Below are 16,910 nucleotides of genomic sequence, written 5' to 3'. Positions count from 1 at the left end.
AGGAAATGCAACACCGAAACGTGTCATCGTAATTTTGTCTTCGTTGATTGTTCCGCAATAAGGGAACTTTGATCTTGTGTTGGTATTGGTATAAAAACTTGTTGGACTCCTTCCTCAACAATGGGCTGACGTTATCAGGTGAAGACACAGCCAGATGGTAATGGCTCTTTTCCTTCCAATTCATCAAAGGCCAGCTACAGGCTGGAGAGAGAGGAAATGACTGTGTGTGTCTGTGGGTGTATGGCTGCTCTGATGAACTGACAGCTTGATGCTGTGGTTATGGGCACATGCATGCAGGCGCACACACACACACACACACACACACACACACACACACACACACACACATTTTGTCTTAGTCCCTATAACTCGGAGAGTTTTGGTGTAAGATCTCTAAAGTTTTGACACAAACTGCCCACATTTGTCTGCTACAAATATCAATCACTTTAACCGCTATTATTATCCATGAATTTGTCAAATACAAGGAGTGCCATTGTTAAAACTTAGCCCAGGGTGAGTTTATGTTGTAACAACAACAGTAAAGAAGAAAAAAGGAAGCCCACATCATGCAATTAGCATTAGCAATGCTAATGCAAAATGTATGACTTTAAAAGAACAACATGACTGTCAGTCACTGTGACTGTGTGTGTGTGTGTGTGTGTGTGTGTGTGTGTGTGTGTGTGTGTGTGTGTGTGTGTGTGTGTGTGTGTGTGTGTGTGTGTGTGTGTGTGTGTGTGTGTGTGTGTGTTTGTGCCTCTTTGGTTACACTGATCCTTTTGAAGTGATCCATGTTAACATCGCTTAACTGCACAACTTGTATTTTTAACAAAAGATAACTGAGATCTCAGTGAATTAAACTTAAATATAAGTCAATTAAAAATGAATTGGCTTGAAATGTGGTGTTCCATCACATAACTGCTTAATAAATGAGTCACAGTAACACTTCAGTAACACAGTAACTATCCCCACACCTGTTAGCCATAGAATGGTGGTTTGAGATTAGCATAGATGACATGCATCACAATGTACTTGGAAGACAACTTGTTTAAGAAAAATACATGTTCTATCATTTTAACTTCAACAATATCAGTGTTAATCAGGTGGGGAAACTACAGTAGGATCATTAAGGCAAACGACCACAAAAATCACTCACATTTTCATAGAGCATTAATTTGTGCTTCTATGCTATTTTCCTCCTACATCTCATTACTATAATAAGGTAGAGGGGCGCGCTCAGTTGCTCAACTCTGCGAGCACGCGAAGCGTGCAAGGCACGCTAGAAATGAGCACTCGATATTTATATCTAATTAAGGTGATTCTGTCTGTCTGTACTCTGTATGTATGTCTGTCCTTCGCATATCTCGAGAACCGTTTGTCGGATCGACTTCAAACTCGGGGAGTGCGCTTAGTGGGACCTGACGAAGTGCAGTGCTGAATGTCATGCAATTCGGACAACTGCATAGTCATAGTGCCACCTACTGGTCACTCAAGAACCATTCATCCGATTGACTTCAAACCTGCCGGGTGCGCTGCTGTGGACCCGACAGAGTACGGTGCCAAATTCCGTGCAATTCGGACATGGGCATAGTCATAGCGCCTCCTGCTGGAACACAAAAAATGCTTTACCTCGAGAACCGTTCGTCCGATCGACTTCAACTTGGCGGGTGCGCTGCTGGGGGCCCAAGAAAGTCCAGTGTCGAATTTTGTGCAATTCGACTAATCAGAACATGGCTTTCATGTATCTCGAGAACTGTTCATCTGATCAACTTCAAACTTGTCGTGTGCGCTGCTGGGGGCCCGATAAAGTGCAGTGTCGAATTTCATGCAATTTGACTAATGGGGGGGGGGGGGAGTGGTGGAAGCAGGGGGAGGATGGTGGCGGAGGAGTGGGAGAGGATGATGTGTGAATGGGGGGGGAGGGGGAGGGGGGAACGGGCACTGCACTAGTCAATCTAATAATAGCCTACTTAAACTGTATAGGCTACTATTAATTTATATAATAAAGATTTATATCCGCCTAAAAAGGTGGGTAACCTGTAATCCGCCAACAAAGATTTGGTGCACCTACAATAGGCGACAGCTAGCTATTACACAGGGGGTGTGGACGCCAGGAGGAAGGGGGAGGATCACGTGGTAAATCGTTTCTCCGAAGGCCCTCTGGAGCCATAAAGGGCCCCGTCTCGTTTTACCTGTCGTGCGCTTCATGTCTCTCGATTCTGTCCGCCTGTCTGTCTGTCTGTCTGTCTTTCCGTCGGCCGATCTGAGCACCGGGAGATCCCTCCGTCTGTCTGTCTTTTTGATTGGAGCCGGCCGAGGAGGAGCCGAGCTGTATCTGCCCACCCACCGACCAGTATAGGGACTCCTCAGCCAGTTGCTTTCCCTGCATTGAGTCTAGGACCTGGCCCCGGGGCTGAACGGCACGGCACGCAGAGCGCACAGGCAGGCATGGCAGCTAACCACGGTGACTACCGAGGCTACCTGCGGAACAGCGTCGACATGGAGGCAGGGCAGCACCGCTTCCACCCGGTGCAGAGCTCCTCAGAGCCCAGTTACCGGCCGCTGCTATTCGGGACCCTCGCGGTTATGGGATTGCTTCAGGTGGCGTCGAGCGTGGCGATCTTATTACACCTGACAGGTTATCTGCAAGAGGTAAGTTACTGAAGCGCGGCATGATGCAGTGCGCCTCTTTTTTCTTCTTTTCTCATTTCCCACGGAGTGTGACACACATGCGACACTAGGGCCTCTCAGTGCGTGGCTGCAGGACGTTTTACTCAAATTGGTCGGCTTAATGTTTGCAAACAGAATATGTCAAAAAATAAAATAAATGCCTATAGATTTAACTGTTCCATGAAATATCAGAGTTAAGTTAGAGCCACTGGCGACAATATTTGCAATATAGGCTATATTGCAATTGTATTGTGCCATGATGACTATTCTCCAATTTTTACATAGCCTACACACAAAGCCCGTCTTTATGTTCCTGGAAGTAGAGCCTCTAAACTAGCTAGCTCTATTCTTGTGTGTAATCTACAAAAAGGGAGAGAGAAAAAAACAATCAACATGTCATGTCAACTCTGCAGACTTGTTGCGCCAACCAGGGTTTTGTGCGCTCTTGGCTCCGCTTTGAAGGCGCGCTGCGCCTCACTGGCAGCCAGTTCAAAACACGCTCCCCCTCCGCTGTAAAAACACTCCAACTGATAGTATCTCACGATGCTGATGAAATTTTCCACCGAGATTAGTTATTTCAACAAGATCACATTTTCCAGCGGTTGCCACTTGATTTGAAGCATGCAGCATCGCGAAGCCTTTTTTGGGGGGGGATGATAACATCTCCGCGTCCCGATCGAGGATCCGCTGTAAACACCAATTCTGCAAAGCTGCAAGATCTTGTTTGCACAATACAGATGTTTTCACTTGAGGCTCCGAAGCGGCAGTTTTTCACGCACATGTTTACATGTCATTTCATATTTGTAATTTATAGGCTACGTGTCGACTAAGCATGTTTACATGTCATTTCATATTTGTAATTTATACATGTTGACAAAGCATGTTTACATGTCATTTCATATTTATAATTTATACGTGTCGACTAAGCTAAGCCTTTGAGAATAAACATACGATTCTTCCCCCCTCCCAAGAAAAGTCTGGCAATGTTCAAGAAAGACTCGAGATGTTAGCCGCTGTTTTGCATCCTTGTGGATAAGTTAACCAAAAAATGAAAATGCAGTCATCTACTCACCCCCATGCCGATGGAAGGACTGGTGGAAGGACGGTTTCACTTTGTTTTGCTGACTGTGAAACTCCACACATGTTTTCACCCGTCCTTTCATCGGCTGTGTGAGTAATGACTGAATTTTAATTTTTGGGTGGAATTATCCTTTAAAGTAGCCTGCTGTCTGTAGCCTAATTACAGAAGTCACTGATACGCTAACCCTAAAACGATGTTCCTACATTGCTCATTGCTTGTCAGGTAGGTAAATTGTCATCTTTATAGTCTTATCTTCACCTTATGCCTCTGATCTTTGTAAAAGCAACATTTACATTCTGCCACACGGTTGTTTTCGATAATTTAAGGCGGTTTTGGAGTTGAATAATTGTCATGTTTCGACAAGCCAAGAGACCAGACCGCATCTCTGCTCTGTCAGGATGCTATACCAGAGAGTTCACCTGAAGAGCATCTCTCTCTCTCTCTCTCTCTCTCTCTCTCTCTCTCTCTCTCTCTCTCTCTCTCTCTCTCTCTCTCTCTCTCTCTCTCTCTCTCTCTCTCTCTCTCCTCTGTCTTGGTCTCTGTGTTTGTGTGTTAAATTTCTTTGGCTTGTTTTTGGCATAAACACATCGCAGTGTGGTGGTAACTAGTTATGTAACTGGACACAAGCCAGAGAGCAAGAATTAAAGGGAGGGGGGGGGGGGGGGGATGAGGGAGAGGAACACAGAGAAATAGAGAGAGAGAGAAGGAGAGAACCTTTCCTCACACCTGTAATAACATCATCTCGTCTTTTGGAATTGGAGGGATGCGATGATGTGATGAGAGGGATGCAGCTCCTGCATGTTGGGGAGTGACCGCCCGGGACACCCAGCATCAGGCTGGCTGGGCAGAGTCTGATTGCCCCCCAGAGAGAGACAGCAGGTCTGTGCTCCAAATTAATGCCCTGCCTATATCCCCAACCCCATGACAGCTACATATGGTAGCACTTTGAAAGTGAGTCACGGATTTGTGTGTGGACCGGAGTTTGGCACCGGATCGTCATCTGCCCCCGAACACCTGTAAGACTTACTGGAGACACTAGAGAGGAGAGCAGGAATCTGCTCAGTGCCGTGCCTGGCTGCCTGCACAGGAATGTGCTGCTGTAAGGGCGTTTGAAAACGCTATTCTGACTCTTAAGATGAGGGCCGGTGTGTGTGTGTGCACGTGTACGTGTGTGTGTGCATGTGTGTGTGTGTGTGTGTGTGTGTGTGTGTGTGTGTGTGTGTGTGTGTGTGTGTGTGAGAGAGAGAGTGCATGTGTGCCCATGTGACTACGCACTCATGCAATAGACAGAGGTTGTTTTTGTTTTCTTCTATTTATAAATGATAGACAGTATAGGAGCCCAGTGAAAACAAGTGCCATGAAGTGAGTAATCTATTTATAGATGAGAGACAGTATAGGAGCCCAGTGAAAACAAGTGCCATGAAGTGAGTAATCTATTTATAGATGAGAGACAGTATAGGAGCCCAGTGAAAACAAGTGCCATGGAGTGAGTCAATCTATTTATAGATGAGAGACAGTATAGGAGCCCACTGAAAACAAGTGCCATGGAGTGAGTCAATCTCCGCTCCAGTCTCCAAATTAGCTCCAATTTGGCCCGCTGTGGCAGCCATTGCAGAGCGACATGCGGTAAAGAACTTAAATCCCAAACCCCCGCCCCCGCCCCGGGGAGTTATTTCTGTCTTCCTGTAAGTTTTGTGAAATATCCCTCCCACTCACACCTGTCATGAGCATGTTCTGGTAACAGCTACTCCCCATCAGAGAGATGGTGTTATTGTGGGATTTATTGTGCAACGCTCACCTCTTGTAACCCCGCCGTCTCTGTTTCTGTCTGCAGGTAGACTTGTCCACAGCTCAACATCGGCCTATAGAGGTGAGTTGACCCCCGGGTGACCCCCCACACACACAACAACAACAACAACAACAGCACACCCTCTGACCGGAGCACAATCCACTCTGCATTCAAACTGTTTTACTTCCTGCTAAGACACAAAACAAGTGTCTTTACGATCTTTGGAATAGTAGCAACATTATTACTGTACCGCAGTGATTCTCAACCTTTTTCACATCAAGGAGCCCTAAATTTCACGTTAGCGCCATGGAGCCCATTTGTCTCTCCGACCCAAATCTTAGAATATTTTTTATTTGTTAGATATAATTTTGTCCAGAATGTATATGACTATGTATTGTTGGTAAAGAGATAACAGCGAAACTGCTCAAAACAGCAGCATTACATTCTGTAATTGTGTTCTTCTTCTTCTTGTAAATTAAATAATGGTGAAGTTGAACAGTTACTCAATTTGCAGGGGACCCCCTGGAACCCCCTCGAGGACCCCCGGGAGTCCACGGACCCCACGTTGAGAGCCACCGCTGTACTGTCTTACTAGTTTCATCACGATGTGATCAAACATCGGCGGCACCAGTATTGCTCGAGTTCATCATTTTCATTTCATTGTTTATTTTCGCAGGGGACAGCGCACAATTACAAGTAATTGCACCAGAGTTTAGCTGGCGGCGAGACAGACTTTCATAGATTTGATTTGGTCAGTCATTAACATGTCACCAAAGGCGAACTGATGCGGAAACAGCTCTTGTGAAAAGCTGCTATGTAAACACGCCTCAAAGGCTTGGATGCCGATAATAAGCTATTGACCCTGTCAGAGCGCACAGCAGGTCCTTCCTCCTACGGTATCAGTGTCGCATGGGAAGCGTGTGTATTAAAGCTCTGAATGTGCAGTGTTGCTCTTACAAGGACTGTTCAAACACAACAGAAAAACCAAAAGGGAACCATTCTCAATTTTGCGCTTAGTCATGCTCTTCCCATGGTTCTGTTTTTCCAAGAGCGATGCATACCACAGCATCTGTAAAGCCCGCCCCCAAACCCTAGGTGGCCACAGAGCTGGAGAGAGGTCGGAGAGGTCAGACCACAGGGGGAAAAACACCTTTTTTGTCTGTGGGTCTGTGGGTCAAATATTTATTTATTATTATTATTATTTTTTATTAAACCTTTATTTAACCAGGTGAGTCCCGTTGAGATGACAAGATCTCTTTTTCGAGGGAGCCCTGGCCAAGATAGCAGCAATACAGTTTCAACAACACACACAATCAAATATTAAAAGCACATAGGTCAAAGCATACAGTGACAAACTGCAGACTCAAAAGCCTAAAAGGCAGACAGGAACACACAAACAGCACATAAGGAAACATTAAAACACATAAGTCAAAACATGAAACAAAGCACAATAAAACAAAACTAAAAGTAGCTAAAAGTAGCAGCTCGCAGAATCCTATGACTAAAATTAGAAGGAGACCATATAGCTGAAGATTTCAGTTGATCTAGAAGATTACCACCAATGCTGTTTCCACTTCACCTTCACCTATCCCATAACCCCGGGAGGCTCGTTGGGGCACCACAGACGATCTGTCGTCGACAAGCTCTCTCCATCTCTCTCTGTCCTCGGCAGCTCTCACTGTTTCACTGAGTTTTAATTGAGTCCGTTCTTGGATGTTTCCACTAAGGTTGTCAAAAGTATCTATAGTATTGATAAGTATCGAGACTAACAATTTGAAATGGATACAATACTCATTTGCATCAGGTATTCATAGTATCGATAAGTATTGATACTAAAAACAGCAACAGTATGGTTACCAGCAGTGCTTTCTCTTGATGAAAAATTACTACTGATTTTCCCCTCCCTATCATTGTGGGTATCTGTCTTGATGTGTCTTTACCCCCCCCCCCAGGTTTCGAAAATGGTATCAAGTATCGATATTTTCCTGGGTATTGGTATCGGTATTGGTATTGGTAAGTTAGAAATTCTAGTGTCGGGGGGCACGGTGGCGCAGTGGTAACGCTGTCGCCTCTCAGCTTGAAGGTCCTGGGTTCGATTCCCACCTGGGACGCTGTGAACGCTGAAGGAGTGCGTGCCCGTCCGCATGTCCTCGAGCGCCCGCCGCCCGGGTGGGGTCGTCAAGAGGGCCCTTCTGTGTGGAGTTTGCATGTTCTCCCCGTGCCCCCTGGGGGCTTCCTTCATATAGGAACCCCTCACCAAAACATGCAATATCCTGGTCGCTGAAGTGGTGCCTCCTCTGGTCATTTGGGGCGCCTGTTCGGAGGGAGTGGAACTGGTTGGAATAGCGTGACCCTTCCACGTGCTATGTCCTACCAGTGAAGCTTCCCCTGTCAGGTGAAAAGAAGCGGCTGGCTACTGTCCATGTCTCGGAGGAAGCATGGAGCCAGTTTTGGCTCTCCCCAGATCGGCAGAAGGTGGAGCAGCAACCAGGATAAATATATTTAAAAAAATAGCACTAACGGGGGATAAAATGGGATTTAAAAAAATCTAAAAATAGCACTAATTAACTAAAATCTGGGGTGAATTTTTTTCCCCTAGTATCGTGACAACCCTAATTTCCACTACTCACCGGCACAAGTGCTGTTGTCCTTGAAATCCCTCACTGCCTCTTGGTTGTGTCAGACGTCTAAATGTGGACGCGCAGGCAGCGGAGCGGACCGTCTCCTTCCGTTCCTCATCATTCATTGGCATCAGTGGTTGCAGAGAGTGTCATCAGTTACAGTGGCATAACGGAGGGAGCGCTAAAACAGGAATGCTCCATTGTTGAGGTCTGATAGGGGTTTTTGGAAGGCGCCGCCATTTTTTTGGCCCCGGTTTTTTGCCGTGCAAAAGCAAAAAGCTCCCAGGAACTAAAAACAACACAGAAGAAAAGGAGTGCTTTGCTTCACTAGTGTTTGGTTTCCCATAATGCTATCATTTCCTTTGAAATCATGTATTTGTGTTTGCCCCGGGTCGCCCCGGCGGAGCACTCAGACAAACCACCCAGCCTGCCCCGCACTGAGGAGCTCATTGTGCCGTTCGCTCGGCTCTGTTTCCCATGCAGCCCGGGGAGGCGTGCTGGGAGCTTTATGAGGTGTCAGGGTGACAGGTCCACTTGGCCCACGCTGTGTTGTCTTAGGGTCGGCCCGGAGAACCGCCGCCTCTCTCCAACTGACAAGTCCAGAGGCTTTACTAAGCACAGACCTCTCCGGACAGCCAGCAGCTCTCTCCAACTGACAAGTCCAGAGGCTTTGCTAAACACAGACCTCTCCGGACAGCCGGCAGCTCTCTCCAACTGACAAGTCCAGAGGCTTTGCTAAGCACAGACCTCTCCGGACAGCCGGCAGCTCTCTCCAACTGACAAGTCCAGAGGCTTTGCTAAGCACAGATCTCTCCGGACAGCCAGCAGCTCTCTCCAACTGACAAGTCCAGAGGCTTTGCTAAACACAGACCTCTCTGGACAGCCAGCAGCTCTCTCCAACTGACAAGTCCAGAGGCTTTGCTAAACACAGACCTCTCCGGACAGCCGGCAGCTCTCTCCAACTGACAAGTCCAGAGGCTTTGCTAAGCACAGACCTCTCCGGACAGCCAGCAGCTCTCTCCAACTGACAAGTCCAGAGGCTTTGCTAAGCACAGACCTCTCTGGACAGCCTGCAGCTCTCTCCAACTGACAAGTCCAGAGGCTTTGCTAAACACAGACCTCTCCAGACAGCCTGCAGCTCTCTCCAACTGACAAGTCCAGAGGCTTTGCTAAACACACACCTCTCTGGACAGCCTGCAGCTCTCTCCAACTGACAAGTCCAGAGGCTTTGCTAAGCACAGACCTCTCCAGACAGCCTGCAGCTCTCTCTCGCTCAGCTCTGCTGTTCGCTCTTTGATGTAAGACAGGATGGGCCGGGCCCGGCTCGGCTCGGGCTCGCGCTCTGCTTGGGCTGTGGCCGCCACGATGTCGGGAGGGGCGAGAACAGCGCAGGATCCTGCAAACTTAATTAGGGCTAATTCAATATGATTGGTTATCGTCTTTCAGTGGAATCATATTGTGATGATAATGAACATATTTCATATTATCACATCGCAACACATTCCTGCTGTCTAAATTGATGATGACAAGCACATTTGACTTAAAAACTCAGATAAAATGAGGTACGGTAGGAATATTATTTCAATATTCCTGTCTTGTCACACCTAACATTACCATTCGGTTCAATGAGATGAACGTTATTTTGATTAACGTATTTAACGTGATTTTTCATGCATGAACCATATCGTGATTTAGAACACGGCTCTCTTGAATACTCGATTCTGATTGGTCAATCAACAAGATTCACCGGTCATTATTTCTCGACAACCGACCGCTGCTCTGCCACACCTGGATTAATCAGTTGATAAGAGCCTTTTGTCAGCAGACACTACTAATTAGGCCAACCAGTTGCAGCTGTGGTGTCTTGTGTGCCAATTACGAATGAAACCGCTTTGTCGTTGAAAACGCTATTAAAAAATCTATTTGAATAATTATTTTTGTCAGATTATTGAATGATTTAGTTGTAGGCCGTGTTCTAAGCAGGATAATGTATAGTGAGCCGGTGATTACTGGGAAATAATGACCTTCAGGTGAATCATTAAGCCCTCCGCTGCGCGTCGGGCTCAATCATTCACCTGTCGGTCATTATTTCCCCCGTAATCACCGCCTCACTATACATTATCCCTTACATATTGATATAGAGATTTGTTTTAATGATTATCGTGAAATTGATTTCAACCAGATCGCCCAGCCCTATAAACTCAATGAGTCGTAACCGGTGACTCACGATCTGAACGGCTTCAGTTTGTGGCGATTTGTGCAACTGTGTGAGAGGGAGGTCTGTTCGATGCTGCATAAAACACACAGCGACAGTCCGCTATGGCGGGCAAGCTCTTGAGTGAGTAGACTTTTGCTCCAACCAACGCAGCATCTCACAAACCACTCATCAAGACAATAGTGAAGTTGAATGATGTATGTGGTGTATAGTTATAGGGCTGGAACTGAAGCCTGCATGCACCGGGGCACTGCAGGACCAGGGACATGCAATCAGTCAGTCTTTAGATGAATGAATATTTCGTCGTGGACACAGAGCCAGCTCCTAGGCCTCTTCTTTGTGCAGCATCCATAAAAGTACATCTGGCCCAGTGCGCCTGTCACAGCGCCGCCCTGCCTGCAGCCTGATTTGTACTGCAGATCAGGGTGTAAGATCAGGAAGCTGCCAAGCTGTTGCTACTTTGTTGAAGTAATCTGCTCTCCCTGGTTAAAGAGGTATGACGTGGTCAACTGTCTGACCACAAATCAAGGAGAGATCCCACAATGTAGGGCCAATTGGGAGCACGTTCACAGTTTCTTTGTAGCCTTGGCGAGGCCTTGTTTACCCCTGTCTCATTCCGAGTCACTACTGCTCTATAAACATGTTTGTGCAGGAAATTGTTTTTGGAAGACAGACAGTGCTAATCTTAGTTGGAGAGCTGGGCAAAATCAGTCTGGATTTGGTTTTTGAGTCAATATTTCATGGTAATATTAGCACAGTACAGGTGCAGCATTAGTGTGTGTGTGTGCGCAAAACCATGTTCATGATCCGGTATGTATGGCATGATTCCGGCACGGCAGTTCAGTTTATTTGGATTGTGTAGCGCTGTTTGTACTCTGAGGTGTTGCGTGTATATATACATATATATATATATATATATATATATATATATATATATATATATATATATATATATATATATATATATATATCCATTTCAACACTTTTCATTTTCCTGTGTTTTTTTATGTATTTATTCTTGGCACTGGGGGAGGATGAGATGACATTGCCAGCATACCTGAGATTATTGAATGGAGGAAATGACTCTGTGAGGATAAGACAAGTTGAAACATCTTCGGCGTGACACCGCCATAAGAACCCGATCAGTGGGATCTCCACAGAAGTGAGGAACATTTGAGGAACCATTTCTTTGTGAGAATGTCTGACATGTGTCATTGTCCTCCTGTATCTGTATCTGTTTGCACACATCATGGATGCATGAACAGTTCAACGAATTTGTGCCCAGATCTAAAGCACTGGAAGACAATTCCCTTCTTATTTTCCGAGTAGCTAACAATTTCATAAAGCCGTCAGTTCCATTTTGTCTTCTGGAAGTGCGAGTGTGTGGGATAGAAAGCAGGAGGGCCCCCGACGTTCATCTCATGCCAGATGCGTGTGAGAGTTGGCAGCTCCAGTAGCAACTGTTTACCTGCTTGGAAACCATGTTTGCCTCTACTGTATATGCTGCTCAATCTTGCCTGGGGTGAGCGGCGCAGCTCAGACTGTGTGGAGAGCGATATCATACATCAGCCCTTTTGAATAGAGGCATCACTCGGGGCTGAAATCAAGCAGGGGAGCGGCGCCAAGTCCGTGAGAAGTGCAATCAATCTGAAAGGTTACACGCAGCAGGAGGTCTCCCTGTCAGAGTCTCTGAGCGCCAGTTCAACCTCCTCCATTGTTAAGGGGAGAAGAAGTTAGCAGACAGGGCCCAGAGAGTGGCTAACACGCACGCGTGCATGCACACACACACACACACACACACACACACACACATGCCATGTATGCTTACACCGAGATAATGTGCGTTGTGTGTATTCGCAGGCACACACAAACAATCACACGCACACGCGTCCACGTACACACACACACACAGAAACAACTCAATCCAAATATACAATTATTCAAAGAGACAGCAGAGTTACGCTGTGGTAAGATATGTCAAAATAGTATTGTTGTTGCTTTATGAAGAAGTCATTTGTGGGCAGGGCTGAATTGTCGATGTCTCTATACTTTGAAATTGGGCAACTTCCGAGAGTGGGATAACAGGCATGGACACAATAGCGCCGTAAGTGATCTCTGTGTTTTAACAAGCGACCTTTGACCTCCCATCGATCAACTGGTCACTGTTTGGCTGACGATGACCTCTTCCTGTTTCCCACAGGAAGTGCAGCCGGAGCCCGTGCTGGACGCGCTGAAAGACCCGAGGAAGAGACGGTGCAAGTCTCCGAAGGACACCCTGCCATCTGCTCATCTACCAATCAAGTCAAGTCAAGAAAACGCTAAGAGTGAGTGCAGAGTTTTAACTGTTTACATGCACTATGGAAATAGATCTGTGAAGCTGGCTTTATTACAAAGCATTCGTTGAGTAATATCTGACTTATATTTAAAAATGCCAGTGTTCCAAAATTTTCAATGATTTGATTTATTATACACTACCAGTCAAATGTTTGGACACATCTGATTGAATGCACAATGTTTTTAATGATCGTAAACCATTTTGACCTAAAGGCTTATGCTTAAATGCATTATGCACTCCCCCCCCCCCCCCCCCCCTTCCCCAGAAGTGTTGTCAATCAACTGGAGGTGATGTCATCAGTGACGTCACTTGAGCAATTGTTCATTGTGACATCCCTGATGATGTCATAGGCATTGCGACATCAGCAATGCTGCAGGGCGGGCGAGCCTTGGAATGGAGTGCTGCCTAGTTTCTTTCCAAAGACTTTGCCTTTCCCTCAAGGCAAAGGGTGGCTACTAGCAAGAATCTAAAAATATCGTTTGGATTTGTTGTGATTTCATCACTGCATAATTCCATTAAGTGTTATTTCACAGTTTTGATCTCTTTGCTATTTTCAGTTGTAGCCCGTAGCCTGCATTTGACTTTTGGGTTAGTGTGTAGTCAGGGTTATCCTGAACACAATGTCAGAAATGATGGAGCAATGCGTTTTCACAGCACCCCAAGGTTTACACATAGTCATTTCCACTTACAAATGTGAGACTTTCACTTTGAAATTCTCTAAATTGATACGGTAAAAAATGCTTGATTGTGAGTTGGTGTGCAGTCAGAGTTGTCCTCATCTCAAATATATCAGTCATTGTCAGAACTTGTGGAGCAATGTGTTTTTACAGCACCCCAAGTTTTAAGGCTCATTTATACTCCATTTTCATACGGAAATAATAATAATAAATAACATACCTTCATGCGTCTTTCACGTTGGTATCATGTTAAGCAATACATCCACCAGTGGGTAGTACAGAGTCAAATGTGTGTGTGTGTGTGTGTGTGTGTGGTTCTGCTGCGTTTCATGTGCATTCGTAAGCTTTTCAGAGGACGGACAGAAATATGCATGAAATTAACGCAGAGCACTTTAATGCAGAGTATAATTGGGCCTTTAGAAAGGAAGCCATTTGAAGGTACATATGTGGGAATTTAACTTTGAAATTCTCTAAAATGATATAGTAACAATGCTTGATTTTGAGTGCAGTCAGGGTTGTCTTGAACTCAAATACGTATATCAGGCCTTTGGTGCGGGGGCGGGGGGGGGGGTGGCTTGGGCCTTTCGGGGGTGTGGCTAAAACCTCTTTGGCGGGGCGCCAAAAATTCCTGTATGCAGATAAAACCCAAATGTACAGTAGATTGGCCTTTGGTCAACTAAGCAGTGTATTTCATGCCTAAAGCTTGTCTTGTTTCCGTGCTTTCAGGGGGCGAGGTGAAGGCCATCATGATCGACTGGAACATGGCGCACGGACACTGCCTCAAGATGGAGTACCGGAAGGGCAAACTGGTGGTGATGGAGTCTGGCTTCTACTACGTTTACGCCAAGACCTGCTTCCGCTACTCGGTTTACGCGGCGGTGGACAGCGGGCAGGCGGGCGTCCCGCGGCTGGACAACGCCCAGCTCATCCAGTACGTGTACCACGAGAGCATCAAGCAGCAGAGCAGCACGCCCAGCCTGCTGATGAAGACGGGCAGCACCACGCGCTGGGAGGACACGGACTACAACATGTACTGCGCCCAGCAGGGCCGGGGGGTCCGGCTGGAGGTCGGAGACGCCCTGTATGTCAATGTGTCCAACGCTTGGCTGCTGGACCTGGAGGGAGAAGGGACGTATTTTGGGGCCATCAAGTTGGGCAACTGAATAGTTTTTTGAACAAACACGTGGAGACGAGGACGTGCTACTGAACTTTTGATATGCCAAAGAACCACTGTGCGAGCACTTGTCATTTTGTAAGATTACTGATTTATGACATTGATTTTGTTTTATATATATATATGTGTTGTTTTTATACGTTGCTCTTCACCAAATAGCCTTTGAGTGTTTTATGAAGAGAAATGGGATTGGTAGTCATTGAGGAGAGCTTTGTCGTGCCACTCAGTCTAAAATAAGTACCACGGGAGTCAGTCTTCATCAAGCTTTTTAGCCTTATCCAACACAAAAGGACACGGGAAGCCTTTTTGGTAGTCTAGTATTTGAAATGTGATTTCAATTCAGATTACAGCCTTAATAACGTTATTCCGTATAGCACTTTTGAAAATGGCTTTTTAATTTCGATGACGTATTTGAATTTCTTTATTGCCCCCACGCAGCACTGATTCATACATTGTGTCTTACCCATGTCTGTTATTAACCTAATTTGTTCATCAACCAGCACGGACCCACTGACAGCTTAGTCAAATGGGGTTCTGTTGGCACTACAGCGTTGCTTTTGACCAGGGAAATCCTGTAAGCCGAAGAGATGTTATTCAGGAATATACATGGAGAAATACATACATAATATAAACATGCTGCATACAACATGGAGTTGTAGATCATGGGCTTAGCCATTAGACATGTGCATTTGCACTAAGTAAACAAACCATAAGGGAGTAACCAAGCGAGGCAAGCTATTGGCAGGAAGCACAGCGAGAAAGCATTGATCATCGTTTATTCTTGGAAATTAAAAAAAAAAGGAGAAAACAGTATAATGTTGTAGTGAATGGAGCATCTGCTTGTGCTTAGCAGATTATCACAGGATCATAATAAGACTCCCAGGCCTGGCTTTGACCCACAACAGTTAATGGTGAAATGTCTTAGTGAAAGATTTTATTCTAAGTGTGAACAAAGCGGGCGATGAGGCGCCAATGTGGCCCATCATAGTGAGTAACTCTTGAATATCATTTGTCACGCGCAGTTAGTGTGTGATTTGTTTTGCATTCAAATTGGTATCGTGTGGTTATGAGAGATTCAGTATGACTTTGACATTGGTTTCTTTCAACAGTAGAACCAATGAAACAAACAAAGAAACAAAAAGACAAAAAAGATCACACGTTGGCAATATTTCCCAGGTTCCAAAAGCGCTCTTTTATAATGAAATGAAATCCAATGAGTGGAGTGCTTCAGTGAAGGCAATGACACGGCGACGTCGTTTCAAACCGAGGAGGAAATGACCTCTTATTTGTTGTGTTTCTGACAATCAAGATATTACGAGCAAGTGAACAAGTGATGCAGATAGCTGGACTGTCTGACCACAACTGACATGAACAGACTCTTGTCTTCTTTAACCGGAGGAACCAAATTGAGTTTGGTCCGTCTTTAACTTAAATTTTGTTTTTCATTTGGCTCTTCAGTGAGCTAAATGGGGAATATGCACTAAGTATTTATTTATTAGATAATAGAAGTACAGAGACAGGCCATTGTTAAAGTGACCTGTCAGCTGTAACGAAAATCATTTATATTTGATGTCTGAATGACATTCATTACGCAGCACTTAGATGAAATTGTAGACACGCTTTTTTGTTATTAAAACACAGGGGCTTCATTTTAGATTCCATATTTATGTATCTTCGTCCTGACAATTCTGTGTGCACTTGCCTAGCCAAAAGCAGAATGAATATATTGTTTTTCTTACGAGATTGTAGCATACCTGTAAGATCTTCATCTGTTAGATTCTTTTTCATCCAGTGTTTATTTTATTTTATTTTATTTATGTCTGTGTATGTTTTAATAAAAAAACATTACTTTTCTAAACAATGTTTCACACTTTGTGACACCGCCTTGAATCAGGTCGATTTTATCGCTCCCGCTGTAACGGATTCAAATCTCCCTAGGTAAAAAAAAGTCTTGTATTGCAACCTGATCAACAGCCCACCCTGAAAGTGAGTAACACTGTGACGTGCAACTCCATAATCTCCACAATCTCTGGCAAATTCAACCCCCCGTTATGGCCAGAAAGAGTGAAGTCACCCTGTTGCTCTATACCCCAACACAACCCTGGTCAGAGCAGCCTGCTACAGAGATAGGCTGTACAGAGACACCGCCCACTAACTGGCAGCAGATCTTTGGACCACAGCGCAGAGAGACGTGGAGAACAAACAAGAAACAGACTGCGTGGGGATGAGAATAACCATTTTTCATTACTTTACTCAAATGTGTACATATGTGAGCGAGCCATTTTGATCACTGTGATGGTGTTCTCTCCCCTACGTGGCCCCCACAGTCTGTGTGTGAGAGAAACGCATTT

At 45.4% G+C, this 16,910-nt stretch overlaps 1 protein-coding gene across 1 annotated transcript; it reads left to right on the top strand.

Moving 5' to 3' along the window:
- Nucleotides 1-2,311: 2,311 nt before the first annotated feature.
- tnfsf11 (TNF superfamily member 11) lies at nt 2,312-15,455 on the top strand. Its single transcript, XM_083641688.1, has 4 exons — nt 2,312-2,649; nt 5,583-5,618; nt 12,574-12,697; nt 14,112-15,455. Exons 1-4 carry the CDS (start codon nt 2,446-2,448, stop codon nt 14,546-14,548), a joined length of 801 nt encoding a protein of 266 aa, XP_083497814.1. The 5' UTR covers nt 2,312-2,445; the 3' UTR covers nt 14,549-15,455.
- The last annotated feature ends 1,455 nt before the right edge of the window (nt 15,456-16,910 follow it).

This window comes from Poromitra crassiceps (assembly GCF_964638095.1).
Source record: "Poromitra crassiceps genome assembly, chromosome: 8".
In the NCBI taxonomy this organism is placed as follows: domain Eukaryota; kingdom Metazoa; phylum Chordata; class Actinopteri; order Beryciformes; family Melamphaidae; genus Poromitra; species Poromitra crassiceps.
The sequence above is the reverse complement of the archived record's forward strand: the minus strand, read 5'-3'. Positions and strand labels throughout refer to the sequence as shown.

What these genes read in the sequence shown, in the direction of transcription:
- tnfsf11 (XM_083641688.1), top strand. Translation starts at nt 2,446, where the DNA reads ATGGCAGCTAACCACGGTGACTACCGAGGCTACCTGCGGAACAGCGTC. An exon ending in CTCAACATCGGCCTATAGAG is followed by an intron (nt 5,619 to 12,573) that starts GTGAGTTGACCC and finishes TGTTTCCCACAG; the next exon opens with GAAGTGCAGCCGGAGCCCGT. An exon ending in AAGTCAAGAAAACGCTAAGA is followed by an intron (nt 12,698 to 14,111) that starts GTGAGTGCAGAG and finishes CCGTGCTTTCAG; the next exon opens with GGGGCGAGGTGAAGGCCATC.